At 38.1% G+C, this 19240-nt stretch overlaps 1 protein-coding gene across 3 annotated transcripts in view; it reads left to right on the top strand.

Annotated features, from left to right (window-relative positions):
* gria1a (glutamate receptor, ionotropic, AMPA 1a) overlaps positions 1-19240 on the top strand; it is a 152513-nt gene that overhangs the window by 52180 nt on the left and 81093 nt on the right. For all 3 annotated transcript variants that reach the window (XM_038268207.1, XM_038268205.1, XM_038268208.1), the window contains exons 6-7: positions 3410-3514; positions 5563-5673. In XM_038268207.1, the coding sequence (XP_038124135.1) occupies positions 3410-3514; positions 5563-5673 (216 nt within the window). The remainder of the gene's footprint in view (positions 1-3409; positions 3515-5562; positions 5674-19240) is intronic.

Here is a 19240-nt window from a genome sequence, read left to right as displayed (position 1 = left end):
GCTGCCATTCGGCTACAGTTTGACTGGGACTAGTGTAATAGATACTGATGCAAGCAGTTTATTTAAAACACACCGAAATAAATGTATTTTAAATGTTTTATGACAAAATAATGAGTTAAATTTTGTCCTTTTAAAGGAGGAATCAACCTGTGAAACGAAACTCTGATCGGTTACTTGCCTCTTGGGACAGTACTGTTATTTTTCGTAGGCCGTTTCTGAATGTGTGTGCAGCAGCCAGGGCTAACGTAAATCCCTCTTGCGTTGTGGTGTGGAATAACATAGCGCAGAATTAGGTATAAACCAAAAATATCTGCATCATACCTGCGGAAAGCTAACTGCGACACACTGCTGCGGGGGTATAACCAGCCCTTAGTAAAGAACCCAAAACGACTTCCCATTCCAAAGGGGTGGACCCGTTCTTACGGTTACAATTTGCATGTTTTCTAAGCCAAAACAATTTTTCGGTCCACTCTATAAAGCTTCAAACTCATCGCGAAATCTGACATTTTGAATTGAAAAAGCTTCCTGGATGGGAAGTGAAATGTCCAGTGGATTGTTTTTAACTTTTTTGGAATGCTTGTATCCAGGCTCGGACTGGGAACAATTTTTGGCCTACAAAATACTGGAACATAAATTCGACAAATATAAGAGGAACATCATAGTTTGGTTTAAAGTAAGCATTTTAGTTTTATTATAATTTACCGTAAATTCCGAACTTTAGAGCGCACCTGATTACAAGCCGCACGCTCTAACTTTAGAGAGAAAATCACTTTTGTACTTTCATAAGCCGCACCGGATTTTAAAGGAATAGTACACCCAAAATATGATTAGCCGTCATTTTCTACTCACCCCCATGCTGAACAACACTCTGGAGTACTTTTTTGATATCTCAAATGCATCTGGAGATCTGGGAGGCTTCTTACTGTCTGCTGACATTCAAATAATGGAGGTGTATGGCGCCTGAGGCAGAAAGGTCCATAAAAGTCCACAAAAAACGTGTCAATATTCCTCAATACTGCTCGTCCAATGTATGGACGATGTATGTCTAACCGCGGCAGACCAAACCAGATGAAAGTGCGCATTCAGCGTCTGCTCTGCCGATAATGCAAGCGAAGAAGAAGAAATGTGCTGTTTACCTGTGCAAAGAAAGAAACAACGAAAGAAAAATGTCTGAGGACTTCAGTGTTGAGGAAGAGCATGAGTTCTTTGCCGAGCTGAATGCGCACTTTCATCTGGTTTGGTCTGCCGCGGTTTGCGTAGACTCATGAACGTGCTTTTAGGAAATCCTATACACTACTGTTTATGCTCTAAAAACATTCTAAATGACTTCGTTTCAAGTAAATTCTGGATGCTACCCACTCAGGACACTTGGAATACATTGGACGAGCAGTATGGAGGAATATTGACACGTTTTTTGTGGACTTTTATGGACCTTTCTGCCTCGGGCGCCATAGACCTCCATTATTTGAATGTCAGCAGACAGCAAGAATCCTCCCAGATCTCCAGATGCATTTGAGATATCAAAAAAGTACTCCAGAGTGTTGTTCAGCATGGGGGTGAGTAGAAAATGAAGGCTAATCATGTTTTGGGTGTACCATTCCTTTAAGCCGCAGGTTTCCCACGTTGTATGAGATATTTACAAATAAAAATATTACACGTGAGCATTTTTTTTTTTTACGTTTGATTTAATCCGTATTATGGAGGACCAACTCTGCCATATTTAAAAATAAATACTTAAAAATATAAGTAATTAAAAAATAAAGTTGAAGATTATCAAGGACAAAAAAAAGATAAATATTACAAAGGCAAATAAATAAAGAAGCAAATTAAGATTTATATACATTTATGTCTCACTTTATAATTTCATCTCTACTTACATTTATTTGTTTATTGTATTTTTGTTGGCAATTAATTGTATTCTTATATATTTATTGAGCATTTATTTATTTCTGTTTTTATTTTTAAATATGGCAGAGTTGGTCCTCCATACTGTATGATAAAACAAACAAATACGGTTCATATTATGAATGCATTTTTTAAAAACTACCTGTAACACATTTAAATATACGTATGTGTCGGTAACACGCAAATAACGCTGCATATACCGGTACTTTTAAATGAACAACGCACAGAACATTGCAGCCGACCAGGAAAAGTCATTAATCACTTTCTTCTTCCTCCTGCGCACTAAAACCCTCAAAGTCGTCTTCCTCAGTGTCTGAATGGAACAGCTTCAGGATGCCGCCGCTGACTTCAGTCTCATCCTTGTCCTTGAACACTCGCGGTCCTCTTCATCCCGCAGCAGCAACGCCTTCCGAAACTCGCCGGTGATGCTGGGTGTTTTCACACGGCTCCACGCATTGAGAACCCACTGGCAGACATCAGTGAATTTCGCGCCATGAAAAAAATAAATGCCTTAGCCGCACTGTATTATAGGCCGCAGTGTTCAAACGGCGTGAAAAAAGTAGCGGCTTACAGTCCGGAATTTACGGCAGTTTGTTGCAAGGATATTACAGTATGAAAAAATAGAAAACTACACCATATGCCAACCATCACAAGGATGTGCATGACAAGGAAGAGCTATATATACTGCATCCATCATTTAGGTAGTTAATATTGTATTACTTTTACACAGGAGGAGCTTTGGCTGGAGAGTAAGTGTTTGGCGCCGCTATGATTTAAGGAGGCCGGCCCTCGAATGCTGAAATTAGGACCGGCCCACAGGGCAAATAACCTGACTCCGGCAGACGGATTTGCTCCGCATATCCATCTGGAAACCTTCCGTAGAAGTAATTTTGGGAAGGGGCGAAAATACTGGTTAGCTGATTTGCCTATGTTGGTGACAGACGGACCAAATAAACCAATCAGATCAACGAAGCATATGATGTACTAACAGAGCGACGACGAAAACACAACCACAAGATCAAACTCTTGCCGAAACCAGTCGGGAGAAGAGCAAAAACATCTTTTCCTCTGAGAAAAGCCTCCAGAGCAGTGTTTTGCTCTTCTTTCAGTGAAGAAATACTCTGTAATTCCGAACTTGCTCGATAGCCACGCTAACGCTAGTTTCATCGGCTGAAGCCGCCATGTTCTTTAGACTGAACTGTCGCGCTTCTCGTTGCGTCACACCTCAACCCGCCTCAAAGCCAACGCTGATTGGATGTTCGTTTGGTGAACGGCTCCAAATTTTCTTCAACGAAGAGTCTCCAGACTGATTAGCGAGTGAAATCTTGAAAGCTCGCGAGATCAGGATGGTCTCACAAGGCTACAGGGCAAACGCCCAGTTTCATAAATGACCAGTCCTCGCCTGCTTGTATCAGTTTTTATTACGGGTCCTATTGGCAGAATTTTGACCTTATATGTTCCAGCCTCTACATCATCTACTGTATATTTGTGACATCTTTTATAGGTTCGCATTGATGGATTGACGGGTCACATCCAGTTCAACGAGAAGGGTCGCAGGACCAACTATACTGTTAGTGTCATGGAACTGGCCCCATTTGGACCCAAGAAGGTAGGCCTAAGGCACCAGTCTTAGAGATTCATCCTTGCCTGAAGAGGCTTAAAGTTGTGCTTGAAACTGAAATATCTCAGCCGCTTATTTTCCTTCCTATTTTCAGTAAGTTGAAAATAGGAAGGAAAATATTGAACGCTTTCAGAGAGCAAGAACTTCCTTTACTTACTGAATAGAAACTTCCTGCTTCTATCAGTGAACGAAACACAAACCTTCACTGTTGCTCCGAAGTTTATATACATGAAATATAAAATATGCATTTAAGGACAGGGAATTATTAATATATAAATATCACATGAAGTATCTGGATGGTTGAAATTTAGAAGGAACACCTGAAATTGATCAAATGTCTTCTAATATCAGGGGTAAAATAAAACAAAATACTTTTAAGGTGTAAAAATCTTCATGCTAGAAGTAGCATGAAGGTAAAATCTGCTTTCCATATTACAGTACCCAAACAGACAGAAAACAGCACAGAGAAAAGCAGCTGTATAAATTATGCATCCCAAACGTTTATTTTAAGTTTTTTCAAACCCTGCTAGTAGAAAAAAATAACACTATTTACTGAAGCAAATGGCAGTCCTTAACTCCACAATTCTGAATTATACATCCATCTTTTTCTGTATTCTGAATGCATGCACTCTGGGTTTAGGTTTGCATGAAGCATTTCTTGTGAATTTCTTCTCTTTAGGATATATTCAACCAAATTCAATGAGAAATGTGTAAAACAAACAATTATTTTTAAACGAGTCGAAGTATTGCACTGAATGTTATCACCCTTTGACATTAATATTTAGCACGTTTGCAACAGCATGCTGTAGACAGAAACCTCTTTAACTCGCTATCTAACATTTTCTATATTTTACTGCTTTCCTTTTTTATTACCGATAGAAAAATCTCCAAAAACCTAAATTACCCTTTATTTTCATATGAGCAGAAACAGGCTTTTTCATCAAATGCATCTGGAGATCTGGGAGGCTTCTTGCTGTCTGCTGACATTCAAATAATGGAGGTCTATGGTGCCCTAGGCAGAAAGGTCCATAAAAGTCCACAAAAAACGTGTCAATATTCCTCCATATTGCTCGTCCAATGTATTCCAAGTGTCCTGAGTGGGTAGCGTCCATAATTTACTCGAAACGAAGCTATTTAGAATGTTTTTAGAGCATAAACAGTAGTGTATAGGATTTCCTAAAAGCGCGCGCCTGCGCGTTCACGACGCTACGGAAGCCGGCAGACCAAACCAGATGAAAGTGCGCATTCAGCGTCTGCTCTGCCGATAATGGAAGCGTAGAAGAAGAAATGTGCTGTTTACCTGTGCAAAGAAAGAAACAACGAAAGAAAAATGTCTGAGGACTTCAGTGTTGAGGAGAAGCATGAGTTCTTTGCCGAGCTGAATGCGCACTTTCATCTGGTTTGGTCTGCCGCGGTTTCCGTAGAGTTGTGAACTCGCAGGCGCGCGCTTTCAGGAAATCCTATACACTACTGTTTATGCTCTAAAAACATTCTAAATGACTTCGTTTCGAGTAAATTCTGGATGCTACCCACTCAGGACACTTGGAATACATTGGACGAGCAGTATGGAGGAATATTGAATGTCAGCAGACAGCAAGAAGCCTCCCAGATCTCCAGATGCATTTGAGATATCAAAAAAGTATTCCAGAGTGTTGTTCAGCATGGGGGTGAGTAGAAAATGAAGGCTAATCATGTTTTGGGTGTACTATTCCTTTAATACAAAGTGAATCCAGTAGAAACTTTTATTGCCTACCTGGGTGACAATAGTTGAATAAACTCTTGGCTCTCAAAATGGTATCGATGCCCTATTTGTCGATACTCACCGATACCGATACCATCATTTCTGGATCATGGCCCCGCCCGATACTGGTATTGGTATCTGTGCAACACTACTTCAAAGGTTTATTTAGATAGCTCATATCAACAACACTGTAGGAAATTTATTTTTTCATGTGTTTCAAGTGTTTTCTGTTTAAGTCTAAAGAAGTCAGCAGAAGAGCTAAAGGTGTTCTCAACTGACATATTGTCCTCCTTAGGTTGGCTACTGGAATGAAGATGAGAAGTATGTGACCACAGCCAGCCTCGTGAGGACCAGCAACGAGTCACATGGGCTATTGAACAGGACGTATATAGTCACCACTATTTTGGTAAGTCTGAAAATATGAAGCAGACGGTCTGAAGGTGGATACGACAGATTGACACAGAGACAGTCAGGGTAACATTTTTTCATTTTCTTTTTATGATGGAGTTCCCTAAAAGTTCACTTCCCCCAATAAATTCAGCAGACCTCTGTGATTGTTTCTCCTCCTCCGACTGCGGCCTGCTCTCCTCCTACCGTCTGACAGCTGCCTGCTCAGAATGATGATAACTTTATTGACCAAACACAGCAGCATTGCAGCCTTTAGCCTGCTGACATACAGTGCTGATGACCTGCAGAGGTTTATCCTATTTATTTATTCTTTTAATCATGTCTGTCTTATCAAGATGAATTAAATAAGGCAGAGAAGAAAGGGCTTCTGTATTACAGGTGTGCCTGGAAATAAGTAGATCGCTGAATTTGATTAAAGACGTTACAAAACTAAACCACCTCAGTGTCTCTAAGATGTCAGTGTGTCCTTTCTTTCTGCCTCCTTCCTTTGGCTCAGGATTCAAAAGGAGGCTATTAAACATCCTGGGTGAGATCATATTACGTCTACTGTCCTATATATCAGAGATCTGGATGTTTAAGGGGCTTTAGGTTAGATTACAGTTTTACTTTAGATTTTAGTCAACATTTTTGTTAGGGATGCACGATATTGGGTTTTTGGCCGATATCCGATATTTTAAAAGTCATGTAGCCGATAATCGATATCGATACCGATGTTAAAGCTGGACAAAAATAAGTCGATCTATTTTACTTTCAAAATCTCGTGAAATTTCATCGTTCTGTTACAAACTCTCGTGATATTTTGCAAATTCTTTTGAGATTTTGTTAGTAAAATAGATCGATACCGCGTCAATATATCAACATATAAAAATATGGCAAAATTTCGTGAATTTTCGGGGGATTTCGTAGCATAACGATGACATATAGCAATATTTCATTAGTAAAAGAGATTGATATGGTGTTTTTTAATGGCAATATATCAGCATATGAAGATATTGGGATATTTTAATGTATCAATATTTTTTCCCTCGTCTTTAGAAGTTTTTAAGTCTGTAAAAAATAAGTTTTTGAGGAAGAAGAAGAAGAAGTTTTTTTTTTTTAGACTTTAGGAACTCAGAAGCTGATCAAATATCGGGTTAAATATCGGTGGGGTGGCCGATGTCCGATATTCAGTTTTAAGGCCGATACCGATAGGGGGCCGATTATATCGTGCATCCCTAATTTTTATGGAAAAAAAATTTAGTAAGGAGGAGAAATGTAGCAGACAATACCTGGTAGAAATAAGCTAAAATATGATAATATGTAAACTATTGTTACGGGGCCCCGATACTGGTATAAGAAGGGATGGATGTATGGAATTTAAATTGTACTTCTAGGGATGCGATTTTGGCATCAGATTTGGCTGTTATTTGTTATTTGTTTATACATTATTGTTTTTGGGCCCTATATATATATATATATATATATATATATATATATATATATATATATATATATATATATATATATATATTGCACTAAAAGGCATCTAACTATCTATATATACAAATATCAGTGTATTATGGTTCTCTTGTGTTTGCAATATGCGCAAACACAGACTGGACTGTTCGCTGCTCATTTTTCTCTTTACAGAAGATTTGATTTAAACACATGAAAGATGCTGAGAGAGGAAACAATGAGAGCTTTAGGTTTTCCCTCTCTGCTCAACTCAGCTGATGCATTTCATCCAAACATATCAGAGTTTGATGCAAAAACTCAGTAGCAAGTGTCAAATGCAGTAGCAAAACAGTTTTTTGTTGTGTGTGAAAAATGAAATATGCATCATATCATGTTTACTAAAACTGCAGCACAGATTTAAACAAACGTTAGAAAGATTGAAAAATAACGTACTGATGGTAAATGTTGCATTGTGTCGCTGACTGTGATCCTGTGAAAAGTTGAGTGTTATTTTTATTCTTACCTGAATAACTTGTTGTAGCATTAAATGCAAAAAAAAAGAAGTTTCTTCCTCATAATGAATCTTAAGCAGAATTTAACAGAAGAGCAAACAAAGGGCCAAATATTATTCTCTTCAATAAAACTGTGGATTATTTCAAACTATCTGTAGGAAAGCCTTCAATAGATATATGTTTGAGCTCATTTTTGGAAAATAGAAAAACCTAACTAGTAACCAGGTAGTGCCCATGTACTGTATTAAAATACATTTTAGCACATTTGTGTTAACCTTAGAGAATAAATGTTAGGATCTTTTAATCAGCTATTTTGAAGTGACAAACAAATGAATAATCTACTTTAATCCAATTACATGAACCCTTTAGAGTTTTTTTGTAAATCTTCCATATATTTAAATAGTGTTTACATGTTTTGCAAACATTGTGTGTTTGTATTTAGGAGGAGCAGTTGCTATCTCTTCAAGTGTTTGGTCAATGTTTAGTCAGGGGACTTTCTCTATGGCCCCAACCTGTTTCTGTGTCTTTCTTTATCTGTAACTGTGAATGCATGTCCCTTGACAGCTAAACAAAACAGACCTTTCTCTCCAGCAATTCCCTGGTGTACCATTTCTCTGCCAGTGGGATCTCGGGGTTTTGAAGCAATGATGTCCTTGATCCTAACCATGGGGGGAGCAGCGTGGGCGTCACTACAGCAGGATGGAGAATCCCCTAAACATCTCTATAGCCGTATGAACCATATTGGCAGGATTAGCTTCCCTCAGCATAGCTTGGCTTAAAACAGACTCAGATAACAGCTTGTGGGAATTGCTGCCCTCTAAATGATGGCACACTCTTAAGACTGAGGTGACGAGAAATTCCTGTTAGTAGCATACATTTTCATTAACTGAAGTGTGGTCCCCAGGTTCTTGTCAGCTGTTAATTTCGGGGGGTGGCGAGTCAATCAGTGGGGTGATGTCTCAATTGCTCGCGACTTAGGTCTTGTCTTCTGCTGCGGATACACTCTAACAGCCACTAACAGAGGCTGAGTAATAAGTACCAGATGAAGAAATAGCTATCTGAGTTTGCACATTATGCTCATCAAATGCACTATCGAGCCTAGCGAGAGAGCTACGTCGATACAAGCTCTCTGCTCTGAACGCACACAAGCTAAATATGATACTGCAGAGAGCTCTAACTCTAGGTGATTATTCTAGACAATCACACTCCCTGATTGCTGATACAACGATCACAAGCACTTAGCAATAGCGCACTTCTCTCCTCTATATATTGGTGGTGATAGTAACAGAATCAGTACAACACTACCGAGCTCTGCGTACACTTGACTCAGAGGAACACTACAAGTATGTGAAGTCTTCAGTACTGTCTATGTTTCTACACACTTACTACTTGATCTTACTTTTACTACACTTCTCTATGGTGATTTACTTCTACTCCTTAGATTTTTTAAAAATGTCCTCGTACTTTTAGTTTTGAACTTTCAATGGGTTTCCGTTATTATTTTTCACAGTCATCAAATGACAAATTCAATCTAATTGTTGGATGGGAATCTACGTTGCATTTGACGCACCACTACAAGATGAATCGACAGATTCGGCGGTATTCATTGGCGGCAAATCATTGCAGCTTGGTGGCGGTGGCGTTAGCATAGTAGCATGGACGACGAGATGATTGAAAATGAACACAACGGAGATCTAGTCCTATTGGCAGACATCCATTTAAAATGTAGGCAACGGCATGGAAAAAGTGGTTTCTACTTTTACTTTTATACTTTAAGTAAATTTACAAGCCTGTACTTTGTTACTTTTACTTGAGTAAAGAAGTTTAATCAGTACTTCCACTTTTACCAGAGTATTTTTTAAGTATCTGTACTTTTACTCAAGTGGGGAAAGTGAGTACTTTTCCCATCTCTGGCCGTTTTGCACTTTATCAGCACTATCATTGTCACAGCAAAATCTTGGTAAGAATGAAACCGGTCTTTAAGGAACAAAGCTGAATATTCACACCTTGTATTTTGAATTGATTTTCCTTTTTTTTTCTTTTAACGTGTGTTTCTTGCCAATATTGCATTGAGAATTGATGTCCTGGAGGCTGGATAATAGCCCAAAAGTTGCTATCCCAATTGGACCATCATGGCTATTGTCATAAGGTTCTGCCTCACAGTTGAACATTATAATAATAACTTTATTAAACGTGTCTTTGGGGAGGAAAAAAACAAAACATACAGTGGACATGGAGATAGAAATAAAGATAAGAACAGAAGACGGGAAAAGAATAAAGGGGGAGAGAGGGAGAGAAAGAGAGAGGGGGGATGAAAAGAGAAACAAGAATGAAAAGAAGAAGAAAAAATACACAGGACACCTATGCTGGTGGAGATTCTCAGTCATCCAGGTCATAGTCATTCCAAAAAAAGTAAGTGTTTCCAAGTTTGAAGACGTTTCGTTTCCCATCCATTGAACTTTTTCAATTCAAAATGTCAGAAATAGCGTTGAGTTCCAGGTTTTATAGAGTGGACCAAAAACAAACCCTTTTTATGGCTTAGGAAACACGCAAAATTGAATGGATGTCCCTTGACAGCATTCTGCCGGTTCAATTTGCATGTTTTCTAAGCCAAAACAAGACTTTGATTTTGGTCCACTCTATTAAACATCAAATTCAATGCTATCTCTGACATTTTAAATTTAAAAATCTTCCTGGATGGGAAGCAAAACATCTTCAAACTTGGAAACAAAGTCCAGTGGATTGTGTTAAGGAAGAAAATATTCTAAATAGTTAACTTTGGAAAAAGGTTGGGTGTTTCTCTTCCTCTCCCAGGTGCGCTCAGCGAGCTGCGTGTGGCCCCCAAGGAAAACCAGCAAGATATGCGAACGTCACAGAATCACAGAATTTAATCCAACAAAAAACAGCTTATGAATTAACAACAAAACTGCAGAACAACAGAGACATACATTCCATTACCTGACATAGGAGGAAAGAAAGCAAAGAGCACAGAGACATCTTTGGAGAGTTGCAAGGGCAAATCTGATCTGTAACTTCTATTTAGAAAGCTTTATCCTCTTGTATCTAATCCATTCAAAAAGGGCTGGCCCTCGGTCCTCCAACCAAAAGCCATCTCTGACACTGCCTAAAACTTTACCTAATTTACTGCAAACATCTGGGGTCATTTGCTTCTTTGTTTTAACAAGAAAGGGTGGAAAGCTTGTCCTGGCATCTAGAATTCTTAAAGTCATAAAACACAAGATAAGCTTCCACAGACAGCTTGTGGAATGCGGGGGGCCTTTTTCCTGATTCAGTTTCACACCATCCCTGGTTGTTTATTCTGGAAGACTTTTGACCTTTTGTAAACCAAGCAGAAATCTCTCCTGCAGGCTTAACTGTTATTCACCCCCCAGGAGATACTCATTCTATGGCCTGGTGGTCTAAATACTTACCCATTAGTAGTTTTAAATCATTAACACAGCCTTATTCAAAATTAAGAAATATGTTCAAGTGAGAGTGTTTACACATGCCATAAGATTAACTGTATTAAAGTCTAAAAAATAATCATTTTTCTTTAACAGTCCCCGTTTTGAGGTCTGAGACATACAGACCTCACAAATAAATTGATTAAGCCTTCTAATAGAGGAACCAAAAAACTATTTAGTATACTAAAAAACTAAAACATTAGCCCAATTTTATAACAGTCCCCTTTTTAAACAGCACCTCCTAGGTCCACTGCCAGGCCATGTGTCTGAAGCTGAACTCCATTATCTGACTTATCAAATGTATCTTGCGCTGTCCAACAATTTAATACTCACCTGATGAACCACAAAATTTTAACCAGTAAAAACTAAACTAAAAATACATTTCACTTATCAAACATGAAAAATCATAAAACTCAGTTATGTCAATAGAAGAAAACACACAATAGAAATATCAGCCCAAGTATAAAATTAGAAAACCAGAGTAAGATATCTCGAAATTACTAAAAAATGCTCAGCAGACATAAAAGACAATACTCGCCACAAAAATTTCAATTTGTCAATACAAAACAATAACAACATAAAAAAAATACATCATAAACACATAAAAATTACAAAAGACCTTTTTTTTTTTTTTTTTTTTTCACAATTCAACAATAAGAAGTTAGAGTTCGTCTCTATGCTCCTTCGATAGTCTTTCAAAAATGAATATGAATTCTTCGTCAGGAAACGATCCAAAAATACGCGCAAAAAGAAACGAATGTTCTTGAAGAGTTCGCAAAAAACGAAAACACGCAATAAAAAGAAGATAAGTTAATGATGATCTTGTAGCCTGATCCTTCACGTGTTCCTCCTCGGTTGTAAACCTCAGGTTTTCACCTGAGTGTCCGTTGCTCACTGAAAATTGGAGTATTATGCCAATTTAACAGTGAGTTTAAGGAGAGGGTGCAATCTCCTTTTCTCAATGGAAGGACACCGGAACAGGATTATTGTGCCTGTCTGGGCCTTTTAAGCCTTGTAATTCAGGAAAATGAAGTGGTTTTGGCAGACTTCTGCCCGGAATGCAGATCCTCCTCCGCGCTGTGATGGCCCTCAGACACTCCTCGACCGCAGGTTGAGACTGTAGATTCTCCTGTATGCCCTGCAGCGTGCGTTGTGGCTCCTCAGCTGATTCCAATGGAACCACGTGTCTCCTTTTCCCTTGTAGACGGACAGCATGAGATATACTCTCCACGACTCGGTATGGTCTGGCGAAGCGAGGTTCAGACCACTTTCTTTTGATGACCTTCATGCGCACCCAGTCGATTTCCCGAACTGATCCCGAGCCTGGACGTTCCTGTGTCGTCTGGTATTTTGTAAATTCTGCTGCCAGGACCTGTAACTCATTGAAGAAATCTTTATGAGATAAATGTGCAAGCTTACCTTTCCATCCTGGAATGCGGGTAGCAGGTCCTGGAAACATCCGTCCTGTCTGGAGCTCATATGGGGAGAACCCTGTTGATTGGTTAATGATTGATCCGACACTTTATGACAGCTTTACTGTCTTCCTTTTGTATTATAAATCTACTACTTTGGAGCTGTATCTTATCAATCCTTTGACCCTCTTTTTATATAAGGCTTACATGAGAAATAAATGTTTCCTATCATGTTAAACCCAAAACTTAACTGTATTTTAGAAGCAGTTCCATAATCGTTAATTTGTAAATCTCCAATTTAGACCAATTTAATTTCAATCATCATATTTTCTATTTTTTAAAACCTTAAAGAATGATCAGCCTGCTTTACATGAGTATAGTTAACCTTGTCACTAAATATAAAAATGACCTACTTTATTCCAATCATATTTTAAATCCCAAAAATTTCAATCATTTTTACCTTTGATCCATTTATTCTTTTGAAAACCTATTTATAAAATATTTAATTGAATAATGTATTACCCTTTTTATATTGTTTATCAATTATCAATGCCTTTTCAGTTTTGGAGAGAGATTCAATACAGCTAAATTTATTAAATGATGTAAATCTTTAGTTTAGACCTTCCTGGATGTCTTAGTTAAACAACTTATTTTAAAACATTTGAATAGAGATGCAACAATCCAACAATCACCTTCCTTAGTTTAAGAAACACTATTTTATGTAAATTATTTGATAGTCAATATTTTGTTTAGTATATTCAATTTATAAATTTTACTTATTTCATATCCAAATAGTTAGCTCATCTTTAATGCTGCTAATACACCGTAAAACATTTAATGTATTTTGATTTAACTTCAATAACCTCTTTTTCCGAAAAGTAAAGAGAGATCCAAACTAAAAATTTGCTTATCAGATCAATTCCATTCATGTCCCCCTGTTTCTATAACAGAACAAATGTTCTGTCATAGAATACAATAAAAACCCTATACAACTCATTGAGATGAAATCCGCTATCACCACTAACTTTAGCCTCATGTAACACAGTTGGATGCAATTCAAACATGGTGTCCCAGATGCTGTTACAATCTGCACACCTCAATCAAAGAATTCTAATGTTTGATTAAATTTATGAAATCAACACAGAACTTGGTGTCATTTGCTCAGAAAGCTCTATAGACACCCATCAATCCACTTTAACACCTTAATTTTAAATTCCATTTAAATTTAAAATTTATTTTTACTGAATGGTAGCCTCTGTACTATGTAAATAAAATTTAGATCATCTTCCTTAGTAGATGAAGCGTAACACACAATGCAATTCAGCTATAGTTAAAAAAAATGTAATTGCAATAGTTAGTCCCTGCCCATTCTTTTCAGGCAGGAAGGGAAAAAGACACACTAGCATTTTGTGAGACAAACAGAGTGAACCATGGAGGAATGCAGTGTCGTAACAGTTGGTGCACACCAACCCCCAACTGCATTGTAAAATCTCTGACCCCAGGGGATGGGGTGTCCTCAACACTTAGAATTACACTGCAGGTCTTCAGGACGTGAAGACAGCAGGGCGCATCAGTGCTACAACTAAAATAAGAAGAGAAGAATGGCATCGCACACTACAAAAATTAAAAAAGAACTTATTCACCACTACCAAGTTTTGTTGGCACCCATTTCGTCTCCAACCTGCAGACTGAAGGGAACCCCAGGAGTGGGCTTTGGCGCCCAGGTCACATGATCAGAGGTGAGAATCCAGGATCAAACATGAGAACACACAACAGGACCACCGCTGAGCGACTTGCCATGCCCCAATTCTTTATCTGCTGAATCAGAAGGTGTCCAGAATAGCAGTCATTCCTGCAGTGCAGAAACATCTGGATACAGTCCCGCTTTGATGAACTTTGGTCAGCCTTTCGTGGTCGACAGAGCAGGACATAGAAACGAGCAGACCAGTCATCTACTGAAACCCCCGTCCGGGTTTGTCTATGATCTTTGTGGTCCCGACTCACTGCTGATTTCCAGCCATAGAAGACTCCCACAGATAACGCCTGAGTCCCTTTTGTTTTCAGCCAGGCATGAAAAGCAACAGTCAAAGGAGACATCTGTTGCCAGGTCCTATGAGCAGCACTTTGCCCTCACGTGCAGCATCATCATGTACAGCAGGAGAACAGTTCGCTTTCACTGACCTTCGTAATCGCTCAACAGCGTTTGGCTTTCATACAGCAGTCCAGCAGAAGATGGGCACAGTTCAGCATCATCATGTCTTTGTTCAGCAACAACAGCGGCCTGATGCGGTAATCAAGAAGATCCCTTCAAATACATCGTCCCATGATCTCTGAGCTCAAAAGACCCTTCCCCCAAGATTGCCATCAAGTCAGAAGGAAGGAGAACTGCCAGAGAAAAAAATAATACAAAGTAATTAAAAAACAAAACTTATATTTGCCACATTTTGTTACTTTCACTACTATAAATAAAATTTATCTTGTGATGCATCCTCCCATGTGGCTCTAGATTTGTTGTTGTTGTAGCACAAACGGCCAACTGCCCCAAATCCTGAACTGCAAAAAGAATAAGCATAGATATGTGTTAAAATAGTCCACGATCAGATGTGCCAGAATTAAGAAAATAATGACACTTACTGTTCAAAATCAATAAACGTCAATACCTCGATGACATTCACTCTGCTTGTGCCAAATATCAACTACAAATTCTAAAATCACAACCCTCACAAAGTCATTAAAGAATTAGAATAAACTATAAAATGTCCTAGTACTGATACCAATAAAAGTTGTGATTGAATTGCACTTTGTCAAATAGTTATGAATTTCATATTGTTCTACTAAATACCAAACATCCTTATCATTGTCCCACGCTTCAAGACCAAGTCCGATTTTAAAATTTCAGAAATTATTTACATTTTATTTGAATTCCATAGCAGTTTTAACCAAAATTTTCCTCAACAAAGAATTTACACCCAACTGTATATAATCAAAGTCAGCAGTGATGCAGAAATATATCAACAATTTTAAATGTAAATAAACATGGCATAGATGTTATTTGAAACCGTTCAATTTGAGATGATCAAATCTAATTTAGTAGAAGCTTCTATATCACATACATCATATTTTAGTAAAGCAGGAAGGCCATATGGCTCTACATTAAAGAAATCCATAATTCACTATTGTTAAATGAAAAAATCAAAATTATTGATTAACTAATTTACCATTAACCATACCCAAAAATTTACCAGGAATTAGGGTCTACTTCTGCTTCTCCCCCTGTTGATATAATAAAATTACCATTTTGAAAACAATTTGGAATCTATGTCACTTTTATATAATAATTTGCTGAAAAACCAAAATATCATAAGATGTTCCACGATTTCTCCAAATCTTCCATCTAGTATTCAAACTAGACTGAGATTATGTAAATTTCAAAGTTCCATCTGTAATGTCTTATCTTTATAACATCCCCCTGTGTTTTCATATTTCCAAAAGAAAAACAATTTAGAGGTGGAAAAACAAAAATGGAAGAACTTTCCCCCATTATGCTAAAATTTCAACATGTCCAATCAGTTACCCACATGAAATATAAACCAAGTTTATTTAGTCAGAATTTAGGTTAGTGTGTTAGTGTTGTTAGTCAAAGTGGATAACACAGTTTCCTAATAACTACATTTATCTGCTTTAAGCCAAGGCTGAATTCTCGTTTCATATTAATTTCACTGCACAAGCAGATGATTCAGCTTTAACCAGATTGTGACACCAAAATATGTAATCGTCATTACCTTAAAATTGTCCGTAAAGCCGTAATAAAAACATATTCATGAAACAAAACCTTTACTGTCCCTAGATAGTTTAAAATAAGAAAAATATCACACAGCTACACACTAAACTGAGGTCATATTTACACAGACCATCCTAAAACCCATCAAAGGCCATCTGCCTACACATTCACTCTCATTCACACTCAAACAGACTCATCAACACCCCATTGTAAGAAAAAAGCAGGATGTTACCCCAGATTTCAAACCAAAATTCGTCCTGTGAAAGTCTTAAATACAATCATTATAACACCATGGTTGAAAAAAAAAATAAAAAGACATTATTATCCAACAGTTCTAATATTGTTCAGTTTTGAGTGAACCCTTTTTTTTTAAAAACTCCATATTATACACACAACCGTATTTCATGATAGCCCACTGTTATTAAATGGCTACCTAGACCCCCTGTAGGAAAACCCAAAAACCGTTCATGTGGTCATGTAATATGCAAAATGGGCTGCACACGAAGATCGTCCTACAAGAAACAAAGTCATTCATTAGTGTTTCAACATGTCCCACATTAACAGTGTAGAAAACACTGTTAAGCAGAAAAACATCCATATGTTCTCATTTTTGTTCTCCTGTTCCAATCAGTGAGGGTGTTCCCTCCTGTGTCAGGAAACCTAGAAATTGAAGTGATTGTCAATGTTACAGTATTATAAAAAACAATTGGATCATTCCAGTGCTCTAGCCTGGAACTGATGCAACACATTTCACCCGCTGAGAAAGTAAAAACATCTGTAAATCTGTTATTTTGTACTTTTCTTCTCAACACAAAACACAGCTCTAAGAGTAATTCACATCAAAATCCAAGAATCCTGAAAAAGTCAGCTGGACATCAGTGCTAACAGAACTGAAGCACTCCCAAAATGCAAATAAGGGGGGTCAATCAGTCCCCCTGCTGTGAAACACAACTTGTAACCAAAATGGAGACACCTCTGTCCCACAGAAGCACATTTTAACAGAAAGTTAGTAATACAACATCCAGCAAAAATATTTAACAATATTTCAGAACACAATCTTGAAACACAAATCACTTCCGCACAATCTCAGCACAATTCAGACACAGACAGACGAATAGACAGCAGCGCGTGGTGGAACATAGGCTACAGTATAACGGGGGGAGACAGACACACAGCAATAGATCAACCCGCAGCCAAGCACGCATACAAACACAAAGAAACATACAAAACACAGAAACTTAGACAACGTCGTAGTTCAGTCAAGAAAAGACAGAAAAGAAAAGAAAATGTCAGGTGCCGGCGAAAAGAATGTATGACGCATCTTTTAATTTTCCAACTTCACTGTTACAAACCCCTTTTATTCTCATTTCAACTTCTCAGTCCTACACTTCAGAGCTGGGTCAAGCTCGAGGCGAAAATAAGCCTCAATTTAGTTTATTCGATCACTCAATCCGCCCAGTGACAAAAGGTTTTTTTCTTTTTCAGCTGGGGAGAGCGATTGAACCCGTATTAAATCAAATAATTTATTTTAGTCCTTTATACTATAAGCAACCCGATTAAGGGTGCCAAAGAAAGGTGATCCAACCTGCTATTAGTCCTTTATTTTCCACGAGTGATACAACTCGGTCCAATTAACCTGCTATTAGTCCTTTTCCATGAGTGATACAACTCGATCCAATTAACCCAAATAATTATAAGTCCACTGGAGATGAGTCGAAATCTCCGGCTGATACAAGCCAAAACTAACCAATACACAAATTTCCAAAATACTTTTTTAGAGGCCCAGGCATTGCTCCTCAGGGTAAAAAGAATATAAATTTTTTAAAACCCAGCTTAAGTCAGAGTTAACGTAAAGGCTCTGAACTAGCCACAGTTCCCTGTAATGTGTATTTATTCAAATCCTTAAACAACCGACTCTTTTAGGAGGGATCCTATCTACCTCTGCAGCTTCTGAATTCTGTGAGGCCGCACACAGCAAATCAGCCCCGGTCCGACCACACGGCGCTTCAGACAACTGAAAAATAATCAAATACTGTCTTACCACACCGAAGCGTCGGGCCGAGACGGATCAATCAGGACCAAACAGCCGCCCGCCGAGATACCAGAACCGGCACGAGCCCCCAATTGTTAAGGAAGAAAATATTCTAAATAGTTAACTTTGGAAAAAGGTTGGGTGTTTCTCTTCCTCTCCCAGGTGCGCTCAGCGAGCTGCGTGTGGCCCCCAAGGAAAACCAGCAAGATATGCGAACGTCACAGAATCACAGAATTTAATCCAACAAAAAACAGCTTATGAATTAACAACAAAACTGCAGAACAACAGAGACATACATTCCATTACCTGACATAGGAGGAAAGAAAGCAAAGAGCACAGAGACATCTTTGGAGAGTTGCAAGGGCAAATCTGATCTGTAACTTCTATTTAGAAAGCTTTATCCTCTTGTATCTAATCCATTCAAAAAGGGCTGGCCCTCAGTCCTCCAACCAAAAGCCATCTCTGACACTGCCTAAAACTTTACCTAATTTACTGCAAACATCTGGGGTCATTTGCTTCTTTGTTTTAACAAGAAAGGGTGGAAAGCTTGTCCTGGCATCTAGAATTCTTAAAGTCATAAAACACAAGATAAGCTTCCACAGACAGCTTGTGGAATGCGGGGGGCCTTTTTCCTGATTCAGTTTCACACCATCCCTGGTTGTTTATTCTGGAAGACTTTTGACCTTTTGTAAACCAAGCAGAAATCTCTCCTGCAGGCTTAACTGTTATTCACCCCCCAGGAGATACTCATTCTATGGCCTGGTGGTCTAAATACTTACCCATTAGTAGTTTTAAATCATTAACACAGCCTTGTTCAAAATTAAGAAATATGTTCAAGTGAGAGTGTTTACACATGCCATAAGATTAACTGTATTAAAGTCTAAAAAATAATCATTTTTCTTTAACAATTGTTTTTTTACTTTTTTGGAA

This window comes from Cyprinodon tularosa, unplaced genomic scaffold (assembly GCF_016077235.1).
Source record: "Cyprinodon tularosa strain WSP-4 unplaced genomic scaffold, ASM1607723v1 ctg698, whole genome shotgun sequence".
NCBI classification, from domain to species: domain Eukaryota; kingdom Metazoa; phylum Chordata; class Actinopteri; order Cyprinodontiformes; family Cyprinodontidae; genus Cyprinodon; species Cyprinodon tularosa.
Note: the sequence above shows the minus strand (reverse complement) of the source record. Positions and strands in the feature narration are given on the sequence as shown.